At 46.7% G+C, this 27,032-nt stretch overlaps 1 protein-coding gene across 3 annotated transcripts in view; it reads right to left on the bottom strand.

Moving 5' to 3' along the window:
• ccdc102a (coiled-coil domain containing 102A) overlaps positions 1-27,032 on the bottom strand; it is an 81,992-nt gene that overhangs the window by 44,003 nt on the left and 10,957 nt on the right. For all 3 annotated transcript variants that reach the window (XR_009940702.1, XR_009940703.1, XM_062549877.1), the window contains exons 2-3: positions 1,919-2,410; positions 1,195-1,515 (exon numbers count right to left, since the gene is read on the bottom strand). Coding sequence is in view for 1 of the 3 variants with exons in the window: in XM_062549877.1 (XP_062405861.1) it covers positions 1,195-1,515; positions 1,919-2,281 (684 nt within the window). In the remaining 2 variants the exon portion in view is untranslated. The remainder of the gene's footprint in view (positions 1-1,194; positions 1,516-1,918; positions 2,411-27,032) is intronic.

Raw genomic sequence — 27,032 nt, 5'->3', positions numbered from 1 at the left:
ATCTCCTGTTCTGCTTTCCACAGTGCAGTCCACACCACACCAGCCTTTTGAGCATTAGCACCTCTGAGGTGACATCTGGGTCATGTCATGTGTTTGCAAACTATGTGCAGAAACAAACAGTGTTGAGGATACTGATGGCATCTGAATGTGAGGGCCTGTTTAAAATACCTCTGAAAGAAACACAACTAAATGTTTGGAAAATAAGCTCATCTGCTGTCTACTTCAGAGATAGACAAGACGATAGATACATAACCTTCTCTTCTCTATGAGTGTAATAAGAGAGAAACAACATTAGCCTAACTTCACTAGATGTGAGCTAGACCAGTTAGCTTAGCTTAGCATGATTCACTGGATGTGGGTTAGACCAGTTAGCATAGCTTAGCATAATTCACTGGATGTGGGTTAGACCAGTTAGTCTATATCTTCCTTGTAGCAATAGGCTGATTGATCCTTTAATTAGTCTCTTCGCAGATCCTCCAGTTTCACTGTTCTGTGTCTTTTTAAATGTTCTTTTTGTCCAGCCAAAATCCAGTGATGTGGTGATTTGTAAAACAAAATGTTTCAAACCTCTAATATTATTTACAATTTCACAACTGTGTTCATGGCTGTTGCTATCTAATAGCCAATCTTCCGCAATTTCCTGAAGAGAATAAACTGTGAGGCGTCAAAAAAACAATGCGGTAAATTGATGATTTTGCGATAACAGCGTTGCAACACTGGAGGGACTTTCAACACAACTGTGGTGTCTGACGAGTCTGACACTCTCTGTGCATGATGCACGGAGCGTTGTGTGCATGCATGACGCACAGAGTATGTGTGTGTGATATGCTGTGTGTGCACAATGCGCGGGGTGTGTGTGTGTGTGTGTGATGTGCACAATGTGTGCATGATACACGGAGCATGAGTGTGTGATGTGCACAGTGTGTGTGTGTGTGTGTGTGTGTGTGAGATGCAGAGTACGGTATGTGTGTGTGATGCATAGAGTATGTGTGTGTGATGCACGGAGTATATGTGTGTGTGATGTACACAGTATGTGAGTGTGATGCACAGACTGTGTGTGTGATATGCACCATGTGTGTGTTTGTGTATGTGCAGTGGTTGCCCAATATGTGAGTGTGATGCAAAGTGTGTGTGTGTGTGTGTGATATGCATTGTGTGTGTGTGTGTGTGTGTGTGTGTGGACTGGTTGCCCACCTTCTTGTGCTCCGGCTTGTCGTTGCTGACGTCTCTGACCGGCTCCTGCTCCGGAGAGCCCAGTCCTTCGCCCCCCGCGGCGGGGCTCTTGTTGTCGGGGGCGACGGGCGGGGAGGAGGACGCGGAGGAGGTGGAGGTCGGGGAGGAGGCGGCGCAGCCGTGCTCGGCGCGGAGTCGCTGGGCCTCCTGCCGCAGCTGCTCGTTCTCGGCGGCCAGCTCCTGGCGCTCGCGCCGCGCCCCCGTCAGCTCCTTGGTCAGCGCGTCCAGACGCTGCCGCAGCTGGCGCACCTCGTCACGCGCCCGGTTCCGCTCCGCCCGCACCTTTCACAATCACAATCACAATCACAATCACAATCACAATCAGCTTTATTGGCCAGGTTTGCATGAACAAACAAGGAATTTGACTCCGGTCAATCTTTGCTTTCAAAGTACAACACATAAAAATTATAAAAATATAGATATTGCCATTTTTAGATTAGATTAGATTCAATTCAACTTCAATAATTTAAATTATTATAATTGAGTCAATCCTAGTCATTTAGCAGAGTACAGGGACAGAGCCAGTGAAATGCAGCTGACATCCAACCAGGAGTGCAAAGAAGCATTAAAATACCAAGTGCAGGTTGAGTACAGTTGTGTAGACAATAGAGATTAAGTAGACTATATAGAATAATGTCTACAGATATAAGTAGACTATATAGGTATATACTGTATATGTACATACCTTGCTCCACTTCTCGCGCCAGTTGGCCGTGCAGTCGGACCACCAGCGCATGGTCTTCTCCATCTGGGCGGCCCGCGCTCGCGCCTCCTCCAGCTCCCGCAGACGCAGCTCCTCGCGGCTCTCCCAGTCGCCTCCGACGCCGCCTCCGCCCCCGAGGCTGCCCAGGCTCAGGCCCTCGCAGCCCAGGCCGGGCGACAGCAGCAGGGGGGGGCTGGAGCTGGGGGTGCCCCCCGTGGGGCTGGGCGTGTGGGTCAGGCTGTCCGGAGAGCGCACCCGGTCGGGGCCCAGGCCCAGGCCGCACAGGAGGCCCGACCCGGACTTGCCGCTGGCCTCGGTCATGTGGGGGCTGGGAGTGTGATTCATCACCGAGCCGATGGTTCTGGTGCCGCCCGGCGGGGACGAACACAGTCGAGGGGGAGGAGGGTGGGGGGAGGAGGAGGGGGGGCAGGCTGGGGTTCAGGAAGCCATCGGCTGCACACTCCAATCTGGGTCCTGCAGAGGAGAACACAAAAAAAGACATGGTTACAATAAGATCCATGCACATCCATGACTCTTTCACACACACGCACACACACACAGACAGACACACACATACACACACTCTGTGTCTGTTTATTTGTATTCCCCGAGGCGCAGACTTAAAACGAGCCTCACAGACCCTACAAATGAAGCTTCATTGGGGACACATGAGCGCTGGCCTCCGTCCTGACCAGAAGGCCTGCTTCCCATTTCCCCGAGCAGCGCTCGCGTCGTCAGAGAGCTGTAATCACGCTGCCCGAGCCCCTCAACGTCACGCAGACCACAGACCCTACCCCCCCCTACCCCACCACCACCACCACCCCTACCAACAAACAACATGCAACATGCAACAGCCCTCCGACTACGCTCTCCCTCGGAGTCTGAAATCCCATACGCCTGCCGTGTCCAATCTCAGCTGGGATCGTTTAGAGCAAGGGGGCCCCCGTACGCGGAGATTTCAAAACTTGTCTGTCACCACGCGGCCGACTTCGTGGCCACTCCACCACGCTCCCGGGGACACGCTAACGGCACGCTAGCAGGAGCGCGGGAGCTTTCATGCTTGACCAGTCGCTAAGGGACACTGTCTGGGAGACGTGTTCGGGCGTGTTCGGCCACAGGCCCTCGAGTGAGAGACACCAGGGCTCTCCGGACTGACCACACGTGGCCCGAGCGTGGACAAGAAGAGGCACAAACAGACACACACACACACAGACATTATTCAAATAAGCAGTTTGGCATCGTCCGACCACATGTGGAATGTGGGAACGCTTTGAAAAAGAAAGCGAGCTGCTGAGCAGCACGGCGCGGCGCGCACCAAAAATATCGAAATCGAAAAAAGATGCAGCCGACTGTGAGTGCTCGCTTGCTCGGAGAGGCCGTAAATAAGGAGACGCGGAGAGGTCGCCGAGGTCGCCGAGGCATCAGAACCGGGCCGATCCAAACGGCCCACAGCAGACCTCTGTGTTCCACAGAGGAACCATTAGTCAGTCAGCTAGACATACAGACAGGGCCAGAGAGAGAGAGAGAGAGAGAGAGAGAGAGACTGGCTCAGTCTCTAAGGCCTGGTTGGACCTGCACATAATAGGTGAGAGAGAGAACAAGAACATGTGTGAGAAAGAGAGAGAGAGGCAGAGAGAGAGAGAGAGAAAGAGAGACGGGTTCACTCTCCAAGGCCTGGTTGGACCTGCACATAACAGGTGAGAGAGAGAAAACTGAGAGAGAGAGAGATAGAGAGAAAAAGAGAGACTCTCTTTCCAGGCCCTGGCCACGGATGAGAGGACCACTCCTGTCAGACAGCCATAGGAGAGGCAAGGCAAACACAACGCACACAAGGCCTTCACAACGCCACCGGCACCATGGCAACCCCCGAGATAGCAAGTCCCGTTAGTCAGGCATCACCCTGGCAACAGTTTAAATTAAAATCCGAGAAGCAGAGAGAGAGCAAGAGAAATAGAAAGAAAGACAAAGAGTGAGAGAGGGAGAGAGAGAAAGAAAGAAAGAGAGAGAGAGTGGAAGTGGACAGCTCATCTCGGGTAGGAAATCCTTCTCCAAACAGCTCTCCCATGAGCATGAAGCTCATCTGCAAGTGCTTGGGTGTAAAACATGGCGTTTAATGTACAGCAGCACTCAGGGAAAGTAGTGTAATCAAGTGAGACCAAGACTGTAATGCAACACAAACAAAGTGCCATTCTCTTCCTCTCGCACTCACGCTGTGGGGGTGGGGGGGGGGGGGGTGGACTGTGAGTTCTCTGAAATTTCAAAGGGAGACCGCAAGTGAAAGGTTTGAGCTCGCTAGGGGACAATGGAACATAAATAAACAAATGAATGAATAAAAACAGATGAGCGTCCCGTGCTGTTTGACAGCTCTGATTGCGAACATGGTAAGTGTTGTGTTGTGTTGTGTGTGAGTGTGAACCACACACTTGTTTTTCATGTCATGTCAGCTAAAGCCCCCCATCCCCGCTGCACTGTCTGTTGTGTGGGGAGGTAAATGGTGGCTCTGAAAACAGGAAACCTGTGGCTAGCTTCAAGCCAACACCAACGAGGCTAAAGGCAAACAAACAAAACGCCCTCTCCTCCATAAACCATTCTGATTTCTCTTTCATGGTCGTTTTGCTCTCAGTTCTCATTGTCTCTCCTTCCCTCCTTCCCTCTCTCTCGTTCATACACATACACACACACACACACACACACACACAAACACGCACACACACATCTCAGAGAACAGAGGGAAGAGACTGTGCAGAACAGAGCAGCATCCAGACAGATGGAAGGGAAAAACGGCACAAGGGTGACAACACTGACTTGGAAAACATATGTCCTCATATCTCCTCATACAGTATTTACAACGGACAACGCTCGCCAATAGAAAAACAAAAGGGATCGCCGCAGTTCAGCCTTGCCTGCTGACGTAATTTGATGTCGGGAGCTCAAGAGAGACTGGAACGACTGAATTAAGCATGCAGGCCAAACACCAATGTCTGGACTGCGCTCACAGCATATTCATCACTGTTCTGAAAACACTTCCCAGGAGAGCAGAGATCTGCTTCCAGTCCTCCTATTTCGGTCTCTCCACACTGAGGTGACTGGACTGGGGAACTGCCTGAGAGAGAGAGAGAGAGAGAGAGAGAGAGAGAGGCCTGAGGCCCGAATAACAGTGTTGGGCTAAGGAACCACCTGAGAGAAAGTTCTCAGGCCCGAATGACAGTGTTGGGCTAAGGAACCATCTGATAGAAAGTTCTCAGGCCTGAATGCCAGTGTTGGGCTGAGGAACCATCTGAGAGACAGTTCTCAGGCCTGAATGCCAGTGCTGGGCTAAGGAACCGACTGAGAGAGTATTCTGATGTCTAAACGGCAGTACTGGGCTAAGGAACCGACTGAGAGAGTTTTCTAAGGTCTAAACGACAGTACTGGGCTAAGGAACCGACTGAGAGAGTGTTCTGAGGTCTAAACGGCAGTACTGGGCTAAGGAACCGACTGAGAGAGTGTTCTAAGGTCTAAACTGCAGTACTGGGCTAAGGAACCACCTGAGAGACAGGCCTGAGGCCTGACCGATAGCACTGGGCTAGGAGGCAGCCTGTGGCTGTAAGGAGCAGAAGCCAGCAGGTCTGTCGCTCAAGAGGAGAATGAGAGGAAAGAGACACACATGACGACATGACGAGATACGAAAAGAAAAAAAACTCCATTCATATTATATGGAAATCTTCTATTAGCTAGATGGAAAGGAACTCTCTGGAAACACTGGGGACGTTGTGTGATGACAGAGAAAAAATTATGACCTTGAAAAAAAAGTGACACCCAATCTCTGGATATCGCAGATGTTTAGCATTAAATATGGAGCATGATGCCAAATGGCAAACCCAGAGCATATGCACGGACAGCACCCACCCATGTGAAGGTGGTGCTGACCTACATCTGGAGCTTCTGATCAGCGCTGGGAGATGAGCTCACAGTTCAGATGCCCCAGTGACCTCCTCAGTTAGCACAGCTCCTTCCTGAAGCTCCAAGGAGAGGGGAAGCCTGTACAGTGTCTGGAGCAGCTCTGGAGAAAAGAGCCAACTCTCGGTACGGTAATCAGGGGGGCCTCGGACGTCTGAGAGAGGAGGGGCAGACCTGGAGCTGGGGGGCAGAGGTCTGGGAAATTTCTGGAGGGGAAAGAGGCAAGGACAGAGGACAGAGGCAAGGAAAGAGGAGAGGAGAGGAGAGGAGAGGAGAGGAGAGGAGAGGAGAGGAGAGGAGAGGAGAGGAGAGGCCCCTCCTGTGTCTGAGACACATCTGGAGCAGGAGACAGGGCATCTAAGTGATGACAGCCAGCTGTCAGCCCAGAGAGTAGCTGTGAACATCGCAGACAGGATGTCGCACAAAGATGAAAACACACGCAAAGCATACACACACAGACACACACACGGACACACACACGGACACACACACGGACACACACACACAGACACACACACCGACACACACACACAGAGTTTCTCTTTTACACACTGCAAGAGAAATTGCAAAATCCTCACCTCCCCCTACAATAGAGCATAAATGAGTAAAAGTGAAACAGCCTGTTAGCAGACTGCAGCCAGACTAACTTAAGGGAGAAAATAACCATTTACCCGACCGGGGCTGTAAAAGCACAGGGCAAGAGCAGCTGGAGCGAGAGGAGAAACAGAAGGAGAGGGATGGAGGGATGGAGGGAGAGAGAGAGAGAGAGGGAGAGAGAGAGAGAGAGAGAGAGAGAGAGAGAAGGAGAGAGAAAGACACTTGTGGTTCCTATTAGCTGTGTGTAATCTGAGCTCCATCAGCAGGAGGAGAGCGTTGGGAGGGCTACGGGGAGGGAGACGCCTGATCCTCGGTGATAGGCACTAGGCAGGCATCCGGACCAGGGGAACCTCGAGAGGAGGAGGCAGGGCGCGCACGGAATGGAGAGCACCTAGTTGTACCGAGCGTGGGAGATGGGACACAACACGGAGGAGACATCTATTCTGCATTCGTCTGTGTCTGTGTCTGTGTCTGTGTCTGTGTCTGTGTCTGTGTCTGTGTCTGTGTCTGTGTCTGTGTCTGTGTCTGTGTCTGTGTCTGTGTCTGTGTCTGTGTCTGTGTCTGTGTCTGTGTCTGTGTCTGTGTCTGTGTGTATTGCAATTGACAAAACGTATTGCCACTGACACACATCAACAGACAATTTCAAAAGCAAGACCACCTTGAGGTCATATTGGGCTTCATTAAACAGATATGTAGGCTAAATATGAAAATAACCCTGCACAGGGCTTTTGAAACAGCCTTTCAATTAGAGCAGATCATGAAACCACATCTCACAAGCCTCATGAGACAACCAGTAGGCCAAACAGTCACCTGACGATGCCCTCCTACTGAAGCAGACTAAACTCTACTCCTCGTGACCTTAGGGTGTCGCCTCCTTTACTACACTGACTAAAAATAGCCAGACACACAGAAGCATGTTTCCTTTGAAGGACAGATTTCTGAGAGGCCACAGACAGAGCAACTCCTTTGTCTGCAATTCAGCAGGAACACTAAAAACAAAACAAGACCGTTGAGCTCAAAGCAGCACAGCGACTTATCTCATCTCCTCTCAGAGAAGGCGACCGAGTTTGAGGTTTGCGCTGGAAACGAGCGAAGGGGGATGTGTGTGTGATGCTTTAAACGCGCACACACACACACACACACACACACACACACACACACACACACACACACACACACACACACACACACACACACACACACACACACACACACACACACACACACACACACACACACACACACACACACACACACACACACACACACACACACACGCCTAAATCAACCTCTGTGCTGAATTTCCTCATCTTCATTATCGCACACCTACACTGATCTGAACTCTGCTCACTCCAGTGAGTTTCCACTGATGCTTCAACAGCTTTGTTTAGCTTTAAACACGCACACACACACACATATACATACATGCATGCACACTCACACACACATACACACACACGCACGCACCATGCAGCTATGGTGACACACAAACACGGTGACACAAAAATGTGGTGGTGACAGACACAACACACTTTCCGTTAACACCAAGTAAGAGTGTGACAGCTCATTATCCTTTGATGGCGAAACACACGGAAAGACAGAACTCTACACAGATAGAGTGCAGCAGATAGGCTACTGCACAACTGGCAACGGACAAAAAAACAGTTGCCCGTCGGCCCTGCAGAATCTGGGGCACAGAGGAGGAGGAGGAGGAGGAGGAGGAGGAAGAGGAAGAGGAGGAGGAGAAGGAGAAGGAGAGAAGAGAGTGTGTGAGCGAGGAGCGCTACAGCTATGTAAGGACACGCATACAAAAATGAAAAAAACAACAATACGGACAAAAGTGACAGAAATAAATCATCACAGGAAGCGACGCACAAAACCGCAGAGCTGCAGTGAGCCGGCGGCAGCGCAGGAACAAGGCACCCTGTATTGTGCTTGGCGCCCCCACGCTCCCCGGGTTCTTGAGACTGTGGTATCGTGGGTCTCCGACCCAAGAATTAAAAGCTGCTATAAATAAAGGAACTCTCCCCAGAGAACCTGGGATTCAACCGGCTATGGCAGGACGATCCCGGACAACAACATTCCAGCGGAGCGCAGCTGGCACCGGCTCTACTTCCTGCTAATCTCTGTTTTCAACGGCCTGATTAGTCATCATCTCTGTGACGGCAACATGATCAACCAGAGAAAATGACACAGCTAGAAGATCCACTGCAACACTGAGATACGGCATGATGGTAGTGCAGTGTGTGTTGCAGTGGCTGAGGAACTGGGCAAGCCACTTCATAGCCAGAGAAGCTATGGGTTCCATGCCCAGCAGCCAGCACGGTGTCCTTGAGTCTTAACCCTGCGCTGCTCCAGAGAGACTGGCCGTTGTAATAATTCACACATGGTTTGGATAAAAGCCTCAGCTAAATGAATAGAAGTAGCATGATATAGGCCCTAAGCCTGTCTGTGAGCATGATATAGGCCTAAGCCTGCCTGTGTGCAGACAAAAGGTTGGGTTACACTGTATGAATAAAAGACTTCCTTTACTTACTTATTTACATTATAAGGGCTGCATTCCCACCACATGTGGAACAGTGGGTCATGCACAAGATGCATAGCACACAGGACACAGAATGTACACATGGACACACACACACGACCACAAGAACCTAACTTAAACAAAATCTGTCAGCGCTAAAGCAACACTGGTGGATTTGGCAGAGTTCAGAAACCAACAGTGACAGATGAGCTCCATTACACCGAGCTAAAAAGTCTTTCTAAAAAGGTTTCTCATGGTTATAAATCCAGTGAGATTATCAAAACCTATTAAATACGGCATGCCCTTAATCTGAGAATAAACAACAGACACTTGCCAGGTAGTTCAGTGAAGTAGCTGATGAAGTAATGTTGGTAAATTGTAAGAGAAACAGAACTAACTGTAAAGTGGATGATGGATTGAAAAAAAATGACTGATAAAGACATTCCACGGAGCAGGATGAGCAGCGTATGGGTTTGGAATGCGGGTGTCCGAAACACTGAGAGACGTGAAGGAATCCTGGGTCACTGTGATGTCATTCCCAGACGGAGGCAGCGGCGTATGGTATGGTATGGTGTGGCGTGGTATGCGTTTCGTCTGTACACGTGGATACTCTCAGATTATTAACTTTCTCTCGGAAAGAATCAGGCATATTTGGCCGGTGACATCAATTGCTAAAATAGCGGAGATAGCTTAGTCCACACACAGACTTCAAAGGGCACTCAGCACCCCATTACAAACTCTTGAGTTGTCTGTCTTTTCATCTCCTCTTTGGTCAGGAAACAGCACAAGCTGAAACCATTCATTATAAAAATGAATAAAGCGGTGCAAAAAGACAGTAGTTATTTTCAACCAACCATCTATACCACACCGCGTCAGCTTACACTACACTTACTCAGAGAAAAAAGGACTTGCTCAGAAGAGAAGACACAAACAGCCCTGTAGTCAGAGGCGTGGGGGCGTTGGAAACAGGCGTCCTTGCTGAAAGCACACCGGCCAGTTTATGTCAACAAAAACATCATCAACAACACTGACCGACTTTAGCATAGTGGTTTCACACCTTTATCTGCACCAGAAAGAGTAAACCAAACTTTTGATTTCACAATCAAGATCATGATGCAACAACAACCCCCTTTTGCCTGTGTGAAAAAGAACCCAGTGACCTCTATCGTCTTACTAACAAGCTCATAAAAATCAAAAGGCACCTGAAAGAATTCAGGCCATGTTTTCCATGAGCATTATGGTCAATTCATTTTCTCTGAAAACTTATTGGTTTGTGACGTGGTGCTAAACTGGGTAAACCCAGCCCGATCTGCCGGTGATTTGATTTTGCCCTGCAGCTCAGGCTGGAAACCTCCAATGTTTCTATCTTGCTTCCGTTACAAATCTGCGGGGACCAATCACAAAGTGGCTTATCCACCTGCCGCACCTGGATCATTGGTTTGATTAGTGGAAGGACTATCCAATTGTGTGGAGTCATTTGAATTATGCCCCTTGATCACGCCTCTTGTGCAGTAGAAAATACAGAGCAGGCTCCCCAGACTAACGTTAAGTCTTTAAAGATTGAGCTTGGTCTGGTGATAGCCAGGCCTGTCTGGTGCAGTACAACTGGAGAGAGAGAAAAAAAACACATCTGCCAGATGGGGACAAAAACAAGTCAGAAAGGAAACCCACACAGACCAAAGCGAGAGACTGCTATCAACACAGCCAAGCTGACAGCACCTCACTACTCATGAATGTTTGTATACCGAGAGAGTTTGTTGTTGTGCTTCGCTCCATGTTATTTCACCTGCTCAACAGAGAAAATATTTCACAAGCCCACAAATTACAATAGCTTTACTCACAGTATACTTTGGGAAACTGCAGAGGGGAAAAATAGAAGTCATAGAAAACCTCCCTGACAAGAGATGTACCTTGCACCACACTATATCATAAACCGTTATAATAGACCAATTTACGATGCTGAAGATGTTTAGTCTGGCCGGCAAGTTCCAATGTTTCAGACGACCAGAAAAACATAAGAATCACCCTTTTGGGTATTTCATTTGTTTGCAAAAGCCTCCTTGAAGACAGGGGTGGTGTGGAAGACAGTGGAGCAGAAAAGATTTAAACATAGACCAGCTGGTTCACTGACCTTCGTTCTACTCACACATGACAGCCAAAGTGGGAGCTGCCCCAGAAGAGTCGACTTTTAGCCAGTGTTATACTTTCCCTGTGAGTGTGTGAGGGTCTGCTAGGCTGAGTACATCTCATCATCAGAGGGCTCAGTGGGGTTACCTCCAGTTGTTAAATTTAAAGTTGACTGACATTTAGCAGACGCTTCTCTTCAAAGTGACGCAAACTCACAACGGCAGGTTCAGGATTCGATCCTGGGTAGACTGATTGTCAGTTGGTGATGTTACCACTGCTCCACAATGCCTGCAGTGACGACACTGACTTGTCCACCGCCATACTGCAAGGGCACCAGGTCAACAACCGACTGTCAGCAGAGTGGACAGAAGTGATAAGAACAACTAAGCTTCAGTGGTGTCTACAGCTGTCTGTGTCCATCATGACTAAGTGCAATGCTGGCCCAAGGGCAGTGAGGTAGGGACGTGCCCACAACACAGGCCTCAGCCAAAGTCAAGGTCTAGTAACTTTGGGTTATCGATCTCATTTGGAGACTAGATAGAAGAACAAGGTACAACTGCAAGAACTACTACCCCAGGGGTTTCAAATACCAAGGTGCAATGACATATAATCTCCAAAGTACAGACCTGGCCAAAATTAGTTAACAGATTAAGAAAAAGGACAGAAGGAGGGTCAACCTACTATGCTTTCCAGCATGTAGCTCTCCACCAATTTTACAAATGAGTATTCCAACAGAAGAACCTGAAGAAAAAAAACCCCTAGGTGTTCCTGCTTATTGTGGCATTTTCCACCAGTTGAATGGGACATAAGGGATTCAGTCTCCCTTCCTTCTCTTCCGAGGAATAAATTGTGAGGGAAAGGTAAACACTTGGGGAAGCCTTAAGGATGGAGGTTGTTAGGGATACAGCATGTTGGAGACGGGAAGAGGGATTGGGGACTAACCATTGCTTGGGGCCCCGTCTCAAAAGGATAGCCGCTTTCATTCAAGTCTGCCTTAAAACGGTCTTAAGAAGTCTACCTTAAGATTCCAGACTGTCTTATGATGTCTGTCTCGAGAATCCAGTCTGCCTTTTGAATACAGAATATCAATGAATATCAGCTGGAACACATCAAGTCTTAAAGGGAAACATTAAAAACAACATTTTCAGATACACACACTTTCTTTTCTATTTTCCCCCTCGCGGCTTAGCAGCAGACAGACAACTCGATCAATGGTGGCGCAGCTTCCCTTGGCAGGTGTGGGCAGGAGATCAATGTTGATCGATCTCACAATCCCTGGCTACAAATGCGCAGCAGCGCTTACAGCTCCAACACTGAGGAGGACACACTGAACAATGCCTCTGCTGTACGCTCTGCTGTGCGCTCTCTTTCTAGCAGTCTGCCAGAGAGTAGAAAACCCCTGTCCCTGCCGCTGCTTTTCTGGAGCAGCAAGGGCTGCTGGGTAAACCTCGCAGGACCTTGAGGAGGGACGCAGAGGGGGAGAGGGGAGAGGAAACGGAGCGTGACATCCAACTGGATGAGGGGCGAGCGGCTAGGTTCGGTGGGGGTGGGGATGGGGATGGGGATGGGGATGGGGAAAGGCAAGAGAGCGATGTAATAACAGAAAGTGACAAAAAAAAAACGTGAGATTAATGTTCAGAGACGAAAAAGGGAGAATGAATGGGACAGATGGGATAGTAGAAAGAATGGGAACAGATGTGTTTCCTGAGGTGGCAGACAACGTCTGCAGATATTTCCCCCGTTCCATCTCATGCTAAGTGAATCCCAGCAAGCCTCTCAGACAGTTAGCATTCTGATGAGCCAGCTCAAGGCATACTGAGCCAGTCAGTCTTGTTATCTCGACAAAATCAAACTGAGAATTTGCATGGATGCAGCCTAAAAAAAAACGAGGTCATAAAATCCGACATGGAACTGTGTTCTAAATACGGTGTCTTCACTTGCAGCCTTCCTTCACTTGCAGCCTTCCTTCACTTGCAGCCTTCCTTCACTTGCAGCCTTCCTCCACTTGCAGCCTTCCTTCACTCCTCTAATTGGACAACTGCACAAGTGGCCTGTGATGAATGAGAGAAAGAGTGACAGTCGAGGCTTCAACCTCATTTGCACACCTGGCAACTCCGGTCAATCTCATTACCAAAACCTTGGCAACCAAGCACAACTGTCAAAGTGCAACCCGAGAATACTGATACAGCCTTGTGCTGGGGGTCCGAGGTGAGAGAGTCTGTAGAAATGCTGCAGTGTCTGCGAGGCCACAACCTGTCTCTGACAGCAGGTGGCGACATTTGGGAGGGGAGAACCTGCGGTGTAATGCCACCCTTCAGGCGCCATGGCATGAATATTTAAACTGGTTGGCAACTCATTACAAGCGCTACTGCTAATGAAGGTAATCTCTCTGCATTTGCCGTGGGCCACTTAATGCCCCTACAACAGGAAAACTAAAAATAGAAACCGAGAAGAGTTGAAATAAGAGTCATAGACTTTTGCATTGGTATCGATCCATGGCTTTTCTGTGATCAAGAGGACAGTCAACTGTAATAGTTTTAAAGGAGAACTCTGGCAAATTTTCGCTAGATCTCTCCATTTCTTGAAGTCACCGAGAAGTAAAATAATGCCCCCAGAGTGTAGCACTGTAGCTGCCTGGCTATTTTGGCTGTTGGCTGCAGCAACTTGAGCTAGGTAGTGCAGTCCGTACCCACAGTACTCGTCGATGACATTGAGAAACAGATATCTATGCGAGTTTTCCTCCTTGAGCTCAAGAGGACAATTCAAGGGAGCCTTGCTGAAATGAATTGCATGTCTATGCAGGCATTAGTGGTACAAGTTGCATCAAATTCTTAACAGCAGACTCAGCCTAAAAAGTGATTTAATTAGTTCAGACAGGTTACATGGCAGGGGCAGTGGCAACAGATCATCAGTATAACTTATTATCAATAGCAGCACCTTAGAGGGCATTAACATCAAGTAGTTGACACGCAATGTGAATTGGCTGGCTGTCGTTATTTCAGTAACAAGCCGATCCTGCCGAATGCCAGCAGGAAATAGTCCAGGGCACAGACACTGCATACAGTGCAAAATTTGATCAGTCATTCTATCACACATCAATCCTACCAGATGCAGTGCACAGAAGGGGGATTTCTTTAAGAGTTTGGGAAGAATTTGGAGTGCAACTGCTTTGCTCTGTGGCTGGTTTATTCTGCAGCCATGTTGTGTAATGCCTTTGCCAAACTATATCTTTCATCTCTGTTACAAAGCAAGGCTAAGAAACCATTGTAGTAGGAACGTGTATGAAGCAACTGAAGTACAAATAAATCACTGTGAGTCTAATTACTAAATACCACGATGACAGGTAATACAAAAACAAAAGATATGTGTGTGTTTGTATTGTTGGGCGGGGCAAATTGGGAGTTAAAACTGCTGTCAAATGATCAGGGGGAAATGGAAGATGTACGAGTCTCTATAGATGAACGCCAGAGAACGGCAGCCATGTCTGAGAGCATGGCCCTGAGGAAGAGCAAAGGAACCAGGAGGCAGAGGCTGCACGAATATGGCAGAAATAAATCAGGATTCTTTCAGTCTATACTGAGATTATGATCATTTAACAAGATTAGTCTACTCAACAATGTTGGAAAGAACGACTTTTGTAATTACAGTATAAATTGATTAAATTGAAAAACACATCAAAACACATGCATTATGTACACAGCAAAGGGGTGCCCTGGATGTGTAACTCAAGACAAAAGCGAGAGCAATGTTGCAAAACTGCAAATGCAGCAAAATAATGATCACATTTCTATTATGTTGTTTTCCTAATCACTGGAAGTCACAACTGATTGGTAATTAATTGATTCATTTGATTCATTGCACAGACCTAGCATGAGCCCAGCATGATCAGCAGATGGCGGAGGAGGAAGGAGAGGCATTTTCTATAGAGAGGGGTTTCCCCCCACGGGCCTAATTTACGACCATGAGGGTCAGACAGCAACAGCTTTCTGTCTATGCTCCTGTTTCCTTCCCTTTCCTTCCACAAACTTCTCTCTCTCTCTCTGTCTCTCCCTCTCTCTCTGTCTCAGTCTCTCTATGTACTACTCGATTTGACTCACACCAGATTTGACTGATAGAAACGCATTCTAGTTCCATCTAAACAGTAGGATGTAAAAATACACTAGGCTATAGATGAAGCGAGACAGAAAGAGGAAGGAGAGGGTGGTCGTGTGGAGAAGTACATGGGGTTATGTGTGTGTGATCGGGTAAAGAGAAAGTTTGTGCTAAAAGTGTATCTATGAGAAAGCATAAACCATGATACTATATATAGAGATAGCGAGAGAGTTAGATAGATAGATAGAGTTATATAGATAGAGAGATAGATAGAGAGATAGATAGAGAGATAGATAGATAGATAGATAGATAGACAGACAGACAGATAGATAGATAGATAGATCCAAGGGGAAATTCAAGGTCCCAGTAGCTTCAGACCACACACAACATACACTATAAACATAAGCAGGATGATAAAATAACAAATTCACATGAATAAAAAGAACAGTAAACTACTAAAGATACTAAAACACTGACATGTATTCGGCTATGTGTGTGCGATCGGGTAAACAGAAAGCACATGCTAAAGGTACATCGAGGAGAAAGTGTAGAGAAGACCATCTGAGCGAGGCTTCAGAGAAGACAAAAGAGCCACAGCGTGGGCTGGGAGAGGAAGTTTTATGGTGTGTTTATTGTGATGCCAAACAAGCCTCATTTACTCTAAGAGCCAAACAGGGTAAATGGCAGGTCATCTCTAGAAGACACACACACAGACACACACAAACACACACACACAGACACACAGACACACAGACACACAGACACACAGACACACAGACACACAAACAAACGGTCTAATGAAGGGACCAGCTACCATTACGTGACCCGTTAATCAGAACCAGCAAATGGGCCAGGCTTTAAACACAATGGGAGCAAACAGATTTAATAAGTGGAAACAAAAAGGCAGACAGAGCTGGAGAATTCCTTCAGGAAACATCCAATCCACTCACAAGGCAAAACAAAGATCCTTTCTCTCGCTCTCTGTCAAACAGCAAGAGAAACACATGAACACATGCTGGGATAATCTAGATGGAAAATGACAGCCTGATATCCACGCAGCCCATGTGAAAAGCAAATTTCATTTTCGATGAGTTTCAAGGTCTGTAATTAAAACCGCGCTTTCACAGCCCATTACCTCTCGTGCCACAGAACTTGGAGTACAGGCAAGGAATGGCTTTCTCCAATACACACACACACACGCACGCACGCACGCACGCACGCACGCACGCACGCACGCAGGCAGGCACGCACGCACGCACACGCTCACTTCATTTCGTTTGGGCTGAATCAGAACAGATGAAAGCTACATTTCTGTCGAGGTGGGTTGCTCTACGTATGAGTGCTGACATGTGTCATCACTCATAGAGCTCCTGCCCTGGCTTTGGTCTTTGTTAAAATAGGGCCATGACTTAAAACCCTCCAGCCCAAAACCACTCCAACACAAGAATGTTTCTCAATTTACTTTAGAATCTGTCTGCCATCACAAAGCACAGGTGGCTGGAGTATGCAAAGTGCATGTAGTGTGCGTATGTATGTGTGTGTGTGTGTGTGTGTGTGTGTGTGTGTGTGTGTGTGTGTGTGTGTGTGTAGGTATGTGCAACATCATGTTACTGTAAGTGTCAAAACTTTGCTCAGAATACAGTAGCTGTCCGGTGGTAGACAACGTTGGTCCATCTCTCACTCTCCTCCACACATCATGCCAACGCTATCTGATAAGAGACTAGGCGTGCCATCCATGCCGTCCTTCTACCCAGAACAGCACTCACCTTCCAGTTAATCTGCCCTACTAACACGATCACCGCCGTGCTCCAATGTTTACGTCTGTAAAGTCCATTTCCCTTTTCTGTGTCCTCTCAAAACTGTGTCTCGCCCTCCCACCCGACTCTCCAGACTCTCCAGCATCCAGCCTACATCCACAGCAGATTTGTAGGCCAATAAAAACAGTTTCACTCCAGTGAGCAATAAAGTCTTAACGGCGGGCCGGCATCTGTGCAGTGCCCCCGGGGCTGTGGGTATTGTAAGGCATGGGTGAACTATTTAGTCATTATCATACTTACCATATCAATGCAGCCATTCATCACCCCAGGGAAGCCTCTAAAACTAGACCATCAGCACTTCTTCAACTCCACCGGTGCTAAAAGTTAAGGGGGACTACAAAAAGTGCTTCTGGATAAGCGGCCATCAGAAGTGTACTGACCACTGGTAAGATAGCTCATCACTTGACGTGAAGAATGAAGCATACGATTAATAATGTGTGTGAGATGATTTAGAACAGAACATATCAAACACTTCGATAGAAAATTGTCAGAAATGGTAAGAGTAGGCTTTGGTCTATTTGAACAAATGAAGGTCTAGCCTACATCTTTAAATAGGATAATGATAATGTAATGTAAAGTCAATGTTCCTAGTTTTGGATAATGACAATGTAATGTGAATAGGATAATGACAACTCAATGTAATGTTATGTCAATGTTATAGCCTAGTTTTGAGTGAACTAAAGCATGTGGCAGTTACAGGGAGGATGAAACTGAGACCAGCGTCTGGTTAGAGATCTGATGTTGTGATGAGCTCCTCCAAGCCCAGTGGTCTCCATCTGCCACCTCTGTTGGTTCAGCTGTCCTCTCCTGATCCCAGAGCACCAAGGCGGCAGTGGGCATGGAGACGGCTCAGATATAATGTAACGCTACTCCCAAACAAACACTGGGATACTGTTACCCTTTGCGCCAACAGCCAACGTGGGCATTTTATCAAGAGCTTTGAAAATGTCAAGGTTCAGTTCTGACAAACAAATTAAATATTGCCGAACCTTATAAGGCCACAGACTATTTAGTAGCCCTGGAGGAGGTGGTTCGAGCTAGACAAGGAGTCTCGAAAAAGCTTTCGAATGTGAGAGAGCGAGGACTTGTTAAAGGGGAGGTTGGCGGCCACTGCGTCACTCCCTCTGAGCAGGAAAAAGGATTTCCTCCGGTGCTCTGCTGAGGTTTCTGAGGGCATGCGAAAAAACCTTGCCGTACGAGAGCCCAACGATACTCCAAGGGGAGATGGGGGGAAGGGGGGGGGTTGGATTTTAAAGCCCTGTAAAAAAAAAGAAAGGCTACCAGTTGGTGGACAGTGGCCAGAGGTTGGCCTTAGTGGGGTATCTGTTCCCCAGCCCAGTGCTGCTGATATGAAAGGGGTGCGAATGTGTTCCTCACAATGACCACTCGCTCGGCCATCTGGGGCCATCCAAGGGTCCTTTCAGGAGGAGCTGCTTCATGAGAGGAGAATGGGGCCAGAGCACCTGGCTGACCCCGGCTATAAACCAGCATAAGATGTACAGGGGCGGGGGGAGAGAGAGAGAGAGAGAGAGAGAGAATGAGAGAGAGAGAGAGAAAAAAGAAAGAAAGAGGGAGGGAAAGAGAGGGAGGGAGGGGAGAACATGCTGGGAGGGAGAGAGTCAGTGCAGAGAGTAGAAACTTTGGGTCGTAAAACATGGCGTGTGACAGTTTGGGAAACCCTGCTGTAGCCATCTTTGAAAGTGGGGAATGGGGGGGGTGGGGGGGGGGGGTGAGGAAGGGAGGAAAAGTGGAGGAGAACAGGGGCGGGAGAGAGAGAAAGATGGGAGTTTTGGGCGGCAGTGGGAGAGAGGAAGAGAGAGAAACGAAGAAGCCTTAAGGTCATGGAGCCAAACCAGACTACAACTCATTTAACATCTCAGAGTGCACAGCCCTCCAGTCTCTCACATCTCCCTCTCTCTCCCTCTCTCTCCCTCTCCGACTCCTTCGTCTAGTATGAAATGGATTCAATTTAACGTTCAGCTTTGAAACAGAGCCAGCCAGAGCTTTTGCGAAACATCAAAAGGACCCTGAGAACTGGCTTTAAAACAGGGAGATGCTCTGTAAACAGGACTTTGCAGTTTGCACGCACAGATTCATCAAACCCTAATCTCTGAAGCAGGGGTCTTGACTTCCACGCCCCTGGCAGGCAAGTCACCACCGCCGTGAACTCCTGCAGACGCTGAACTTCAGCAGTGGAGCAGAGGTCCCCCCCTGGAACAGTCCTATACAACCCTTAGCTCTCACACACACGCACAGACACGCACACACTCACACACACACATCCCTAGCTGCGCTCTAACACACACACACACACACACACACTCACAGACCCCTAGCTGTGCTCTTACACACACAGTCTTACACACTCACTCACACACACACACACACACACACACACACACACCCCTAGCTGCGCTCCCACACTGCAGAGATAGTTGGCTAAGATGTTGGATCAAAGGAAGCCTGGGAGCGAGGGCTTTATGGCTACAGCCAAGGTCGGTCGGCAGGAAAGACAGGGGAGGGGGGGGGGGGGGGGGGGTCTCGACATGTCACTGACTAAGGAAACAGTCCATTGAAGCCTTGCTGGAAAGTTTAGTTATACAAGTACTAAAGCACAACATCTGTGTTTGAAACCAAATGCAACAGAATTGTCTTTCACAGGAAGTTGGAAGTGGCTATGGGCGATTACTTCAGACTCTAGTCTCCTCCAACTGAAAGAGTTGTGACTTAAGACTGCTTGGTTTTCCGAAAGGGTTCTTCTGTGTGACCTCATTCGTCTAGGTGCCGTCCCCCTGTTTTCAACAAGGACAAGGTATGGCCTAGCTCAGCTTCCCAAAGAGCCGGAATATGCTGGGCCTATGCCAGCGTCACCATGGCAACGTGCTATTATTCCCGGCTATTCCAGGAGAGACAGGGCCAGTGATCCGTGGGGCTCACTTGTCTGAGTCCTGCTGGATAGCTGTAAATCAGAGCCACTTATTTTCCTCCCCACCTCAGGGGACTCCAGCGAGACCACGACCACCTCCTCCTCCTCCTCCTTCTCCTCCACCTCCTTCTTCTCCAGCACAGGTGTCAGGTGACCCACTGCACGGCACATTCTTTGCCTATGACTCCCGACACGGACACACGTATACTCTCTCTCACACACACGCACACACACATGCACACACAAGTACACAGTTCGTTCTTATTTGCCCATACTTAACTCAAGAGTCAAGAACAGTGCGCTCAAAAGGCACACATGTGTTCATTTACAGTCGACCCACCCATGCACTACACACACACACACACACACACACACACACACACACTAAATGAAGGAGTGATGGGATCTTTCAACACACGTCAAGAATGAGCTGGCGCCATAAAAAAAAAAAAAACCTTGAGGCTCCAAGTTTCTCTAACTTCGTCTTGCCCCACTCCCTCTTTCCCACACACAGACACACACAGACACACACTAAAATAATGACTCAAGTCTCTGTAGCTACAATCAATCCCATATTAAATGCATTGGACTTCAATTAGCAGATCAAAGGCTTCAGTGCCTGTTGAACTGCAGCAGAACCTTAGCTTGCGCTCACAAGGTAGGAAATCAAGCAAAGCCTCATTACATTCAGCCAAATTGCAGACAGAGAGGAATGTGCCTGTTTCGCACCTTTCTGTAGAAGCCTAACAGCATGCATTGCATAGCTACACACAGACACACAGACACAGACACACAGACACACACACACACACACACACACACACACACACACACAGAAGTCATACAAATTACCTCCTCACACACAGAAGACAACCACAAGCACAAAATGTCAGCCATCAACAGTCATTTGAATAATTTGAATGAATAAGAATACTAATTATTTCAACAGCTGCTTTCCCACACCGACACATCTGCTACCTATGCACAGAATCTGAATACACTGTCTGAATACACTGTTAAAGACATTTTTAAGTTTTATTTATAAGGTGCATGGACCCAAATACCATTTTGAGGTCATTTTAAAATCTAGGTGCACAGCGCACACACACACACACACAAACAAACCAACGTACAAGAGCTGACTCTGAGTTCTACTTCGTTAAGAGGCCAAAACCAAACCCAGAGTGCTATCAAATGATCATCATTTATTCAGGAACTCGGATCAGATCAGTCAACTGCAGAGGGAAACAGCCAGTGAGAGTGAAGGTGAAAGAGACAAAGAGTGGAGAGTGTGAAGTTTCAACAACCATGCAGACAACAACAAGGCTGCCTCATTTTAAATGGCAGCCTCTGGCTTTCAGACGAGACAACTGACGACCGAGTCCGGTCCGAGACTCACTCCCCCTGAAGGGGACGGACTCTCAAAGTGCCTCTCGTTCTGTCCAGCGGACCAATGTTTCACAGGAAAGGGCACTCCGCTCTGCACTCAAAACAATCTATCTTCCAGAACACTGCATTGGAAAGGAAAGGGCAGAGGAATGATGCATTGCACTGTCTGGAATAAATGATCTGAAACTGCACAAAAATAAAACTAATTTTGTTCTAATCAGAGAAAAAAGGTCTGCTGGGTCATTCCACCTCAATTCAACGGATTTTAGAGAACATTTCTGCTTGACCATCTCAGATTTGCTTCAAACTTTTACCATCTAAAGAGTAACCATTTAAACTAACTTAGCCAAAATATTAGATCGGTATACCTAATACATCCAGAGAAAAACATTTTTGAACATGGTACCCCCCTTCTGATTTTTGGCACATTGGCGCCCTCATCTAAATCTGCAGCAAAGTTCAGATGTCATTATCTCAAAAAGTGTTCAAGCTAAAGACTTCACATTTTCTGTGAATAATGATTGCTACCTATAGATTCCACATATTCATTCGTAAGTCGTATGTGTTGACACTGATTGTGTTTCAATCTTGTGAAATCAGAAGAAAAATTGCAGATTTCTTTCACACCCCCACATTGGGTGCCCCATTACACAATTTGTAAACAAAATGTTTGGCAAATGGTTATGTCTCTCTACAGAAGTGTTTAAGCTGTCTTTGAAAAAGTAATGAAGAGGTGTCTATATTGCTTTTTTGTTGGAAGTATTGTAACACAAAACTGAAAAACAATCAATTTGGATAATATTGTATCTCCCCATTACAGAGGTATGACAAGCTATACCAATGAATTGAACACATCTCCAGAAAGAGTATGGAATGGGCTTTCAGACTGTGAAATTTCAAGATGGTATTATGGCTATGGTTATTGAAATGTTATTTTTGAAATATTGGTCTACTATAACAACACATTGCTGATATCCATGAACAGTGACATCTAGTGGCATTAAATAGTGACAGCAGCAATTTATTTCGGAAATACAGGAAATATTTTATTAGTTCATCACTCAGCAAGTAAATGAAAATATAAATGTTTAACAGTATGAGACATAAACATTTGATACTTAGGAATAATACAAGGATTATGAAATCATTAAATAATAGCACAAAAAAGCAACGCTAATTGTTGTAATAGATCAATATTTTAAGAAATGTTTTTTAATAACTGCAGCCATAATACCATCTTGAAATTTCACAGTCTGAAAGCCCATTTCATAATCTTTCTGGAGATGTGTTCAATTCATTGGTATAGCGTGTCATACCTCTGTAATGGGGAGATACAATATCATCCAAATTGATTATTTTTCAGTTTTGTGTTACAATACTTCCAACAAAAAAGCAATATAGACACCTCTTCATTACTTTTTCAAAGACCGCTTAAACGCTTCTGTAGAGAGACATAACCATTTGTCAAACATTTTGTTTACAAATTGTGTAATGGAGCACCCAATGTGGGGGTTGAAAAAAAATCTGCCATTTTTCTTCTGATTTCACAAGATTGAAACACAGTCAGTATAAATACATACGGCCTACGAATGAATATGTGGAATCTATAGGTAGCAATCATTATTCCCAGAAAATATGAAGTCTTTAGCTTGAACACTTTTTGAGATAATGACATCTGAACGTTGCTGCAGATTTAGATGAGGGCGCCAATGTGCCAAAAATCAGAAGGGGGGTACCATGGTCAAAAACGTTTTTCTCTGGATGCATTAGGTATACCAATCTAATATTTTGGCTAAGTCAGTTTAAATGGTTACTCTTCAGGTGGTAAAATTTTGAAGGAAATCTGAGATGGTCAAGCAGAAGGCATTTGTTGAATTGAGGTGGAATGACCCTGCTGTGATCATCACATTGGTATTAGATTTGGTATAAGATTTGGTATAGATCGTGGTAAAAACCACCTTAACACTTCACATGCTGTTAAAATGTCCTTAAAATCAAAAATCGTCTAAACGGGCAAGCAAGCTTCAAATCATCTAGGTTTCCTAGGCTGCAAATAACCTTGAGCTTTAGTCAAACTACAAATCATGCTAACGTCTAACCCGACCGCAGTAAACTGTGCAACCATCATCACATAAACAGGCCCCCTTCTATGACCTAAGGAGGATTACGGACCAACGGATTGGTGTATTTTGAGGGTGGAGTGAGATCATACTGGGGTCAAACGGGCAGCGCCGCCAGGCTACTCCCTGATTGCTCTCGGGTGCCCATTTACCAGCCCTCAAACTCCTCACAAACAGCTTAGGAGGGAAAACAAGGCCAAGTGGGGTCCACAGGACACACAAACACACACACACACACACACACACACACACAGTGGTGTAAAAGCCATCTGGTCACTGGTTGGGTCATCAGGTTGACAGAAGATTAATATGTGTTCTGAGGGGGGGATGGGCTATCTAACCTCAACTCAGACACAACAGCCACAGGTCTACTGACGGGTTAGACACTTGGTTTTAGAGTGTTAGGTGCAAGCGTCTCAGAAGTACAAACACAATTTATGCTCTCCCAAAACAAGAGCTTATCTCATGCTAGAAACCTCATGCTAAGAATAAATGCAATTAATACAATAAACGAAATAAATGCAATGCCATACATAGCCACATAACATAGTCAAACACTTGTTGGTTTATAGGAATTAATCCTTCACAACATGATATGGGAATGCCTACAGTGCAGATTCCAGTGTGTTAGCAACATTGTGTATTTAACTAATGAATCAGAATCAGATTGTGCTTTGAAGAGAAACACATTCCCAACAGTGCACCCCTTTGTACCATCCTCATAGCCGCAGAAATTTAGCAAAATCAATATATAAACCTTGGTTAAAAGAAGAGCTGAATGCACCCGTGACCCGCTCCTCACTAAACTCTACACAGTCAATAAGTCAATTGGATAGAGTTCACAGCGAGTTACAGCAAATGGCTGTGTAGCTTAAACAGTCGTGAATAGTCAGCTGTAGAAGTTAACAAAGTTCCCAGCGAGAGTTGCAACACAGGGGAGTAAAGGAACTAGGAACTAGAGACATGGTAATAATCCAGCAAAAGGTAATGAAGATATTTATTTTCATCCAAAGAAGCTCTCTGCGCTGCACTTTGAAGAGGGCAACTACAGTCACGCTGGTAAGTGCGTTGGTGACATTACATACTGCACGCGCAGCAACCAAAGCGTGATAACAGTGCAATCGCAGCCTTTGTGGTTAGAAAATCACATTTGATCATATCGCGATATTATTGCAATGCAATTAATCGCTCAGCCCTAGTTAATTAGTTAGGAAATAATAGTATTTTCTTTACCACTAGTCTACAGGATATTACCCTTTACACTACAGAAGTTAGCCTATGTTGTGGAGATTTGGAGAAAAGAAAATGGATCCAAGGCCAGAGCCAGAATGAGGGTGCCAGGTGTGAACAGTGCAGAGCGAAGCCAGAAGCCACAGCATATCTCCTAAAACAAAATTATCCTCCCAACCGTCAGACCCAAATCTGCCCTCTTCTACAACTTCCTTCCACAAAACCACATTTAGAGTCTAGACGTCCAAATTCAACCACTTCCCTCTTTCTCCTCTGAAACAGTGTAAATCTAATAATAAAGGCTGATCCCCACCATGCGACAAACACATTCGCTCACACACACACACACACACACACACACACACACACACACAAATGTACACACTTGTATTAAGAGCTAAAGTCTCTGTGTTGTCCTAACTCGACCCATCTCTCTCTGCTGCTCTCTCTTCTGTAATAGCAGGGGCTGGCATTGAGTCCAGACTGACAGGGCCAGGGGTAAACCTCAGATCCCCAGATCCTTCCTCCTATCCCTCTCATACCCTTTAGGGCTGAGCTCCACTGATCCTTCTCCCCCCTGTACCTCTCGTATCTCTCTAAAAGAGCCCATCAGACAAGACCAGATCTCTCTAAAAGGGCCCATCAGACAAGACCAGATCTCTCTAAAGCCCAATTCAAACGAAAATTCATTTGGATTATACAGAGTTTTGATTATCCAACTGGGAGTGTTATTGGGATTTTATACATTTAATGTGCGCAAATGTAATTTTGGTAACCGCACAACCTCAGCCCAGGCAACACGGACCCCCTGCAATACCTGGCAGCCCCTAGTGGGGTTTCTGAAGCTCAGGTTGGGAACCACAGCTCTAAAGGGCCCATCATCCCAGACCAGATTTCTCCAAAGGGTTCCATGACCAGACCAGACCAGACTGGTTCTCCCCAATGGCAAGTGCAGACCTGGGCGATGGTCTAATGTCTGATAACGTCTAGCCGGCCAATGAGTGCCTGTGGCTCCAATCGGTGAGGTGTGCGTAGCAGCAGCAACACTGACAGACCTCCATTGATTTGTTTGTGGCATCAGAGCAGTGAGGAAAAGGGTTACTCTGATTGGCTGTTTAGCTTGTCCACTTGTAGCTTAGAAGCAGCGTGATCATCAGGTATTCCAGTAAGGACACAGCTTGGGTGTTCCCATCCTGCCTTGCGCAGTGATTTCATTGACGCTGCTAAGGCAGTCTGGAAAACTAACACCCACATTTTCGCCTGATGTTGCCAAATGGCGACCAATTACAAAACAGGGGAGAAAGCAAGACCATGATGAGCTATGCACAGACGCATCTGATAGACATCCGTGGTGCCCAATGAACGGATCTGGGCATTTTTTTTCAAATACAAGAAAATGAACGTCTGGTTGCCAGACCACGTCTCATTTGAGAAGTGGTAGGCGCTAGCCAGGCTAGTAAGGACATACAGCACAATCCTGGTAGTTAGTGTTTTGTTAGTGTATGTGTAAGCATATTTTCTCTTGCTTTCTTCCACAACCAAAACCTCTGGGTGAGTTGACAATGCTAGTGTCATTTACATATACTTAGATTAGATATACTAGATTAGAAGTAGATTCCGCAGTGCCTTTGCAGAACAACATCAGCCTAGCGTGAAATGGTAAGCTAGCACTGCATTGTTTACATTGCACTGGTATATTCGCATATCACGCTAGGAGCCTACATTCTAGTTTAGGGTTTCTCAACGGGGGCGGTACCGCCCCCCCAGGGGGCGTTCGGACATTTTTGGGGGGCGGTGTGGACGAGGCAGCAAAGAGGGGGGCGCTCGGGCACAAATGGGGGGCGTGAATCACTGTTATTCATCTCAACTTTTAAAGCCTCTGACAGTGACTACATACAGTGTACATTTGATTTTTTATCAAAACGATGTCTTTGTGCAAATGATTGAATTGATGTCAATGCTACATGCCTAATAGTTCTCAAACTATGGGCCGCAGACCGGCACCGGTCCGCAACGTGAACACTGCAGGCCTACGGAGCCACATAGTGAAATTATTCCCAGCGCTTCGTCTGATTTGCAACTGATCAAGCAATCGCGAACCGACAGAAAAAGAAAACAAACCTTTCTGCAATCAGGAAATACTCAATTGTTTGGCGTCTTCAAACATACAGGCAAGCAATTAAGTAGTGTTATGAACGTGCATTCAATGCATGCATGTGCGCGTTTACGCGAGAGAAACTGAAACTCGATAAGAACATTGGTAGCAAAGCTCCGCTGCAACCAGTTGGAAGGCTATTTAATATGTAACAACATTTAATAGAACGACGTGGATTCT

The sequence above is a fragment of the Sardina pilchardus genome, chromosome 11, assembly GCF_963854185.1.
Source record: "Sardina pilchardus chromosome 11, fSarPil1.1, whole genome shotgun sequence".
In the NCBI taxonomy this organism is placed as follows: domain Eukaryota; kingdom Metazoa; phylum Chordata; class Actinopteri; order Clupeiformes; family Clupeidae; genus Sardina; species Sardina pilchardus.
This window is presented reverse-complemented; position numbering and strand designations above follow the sequence as displayed.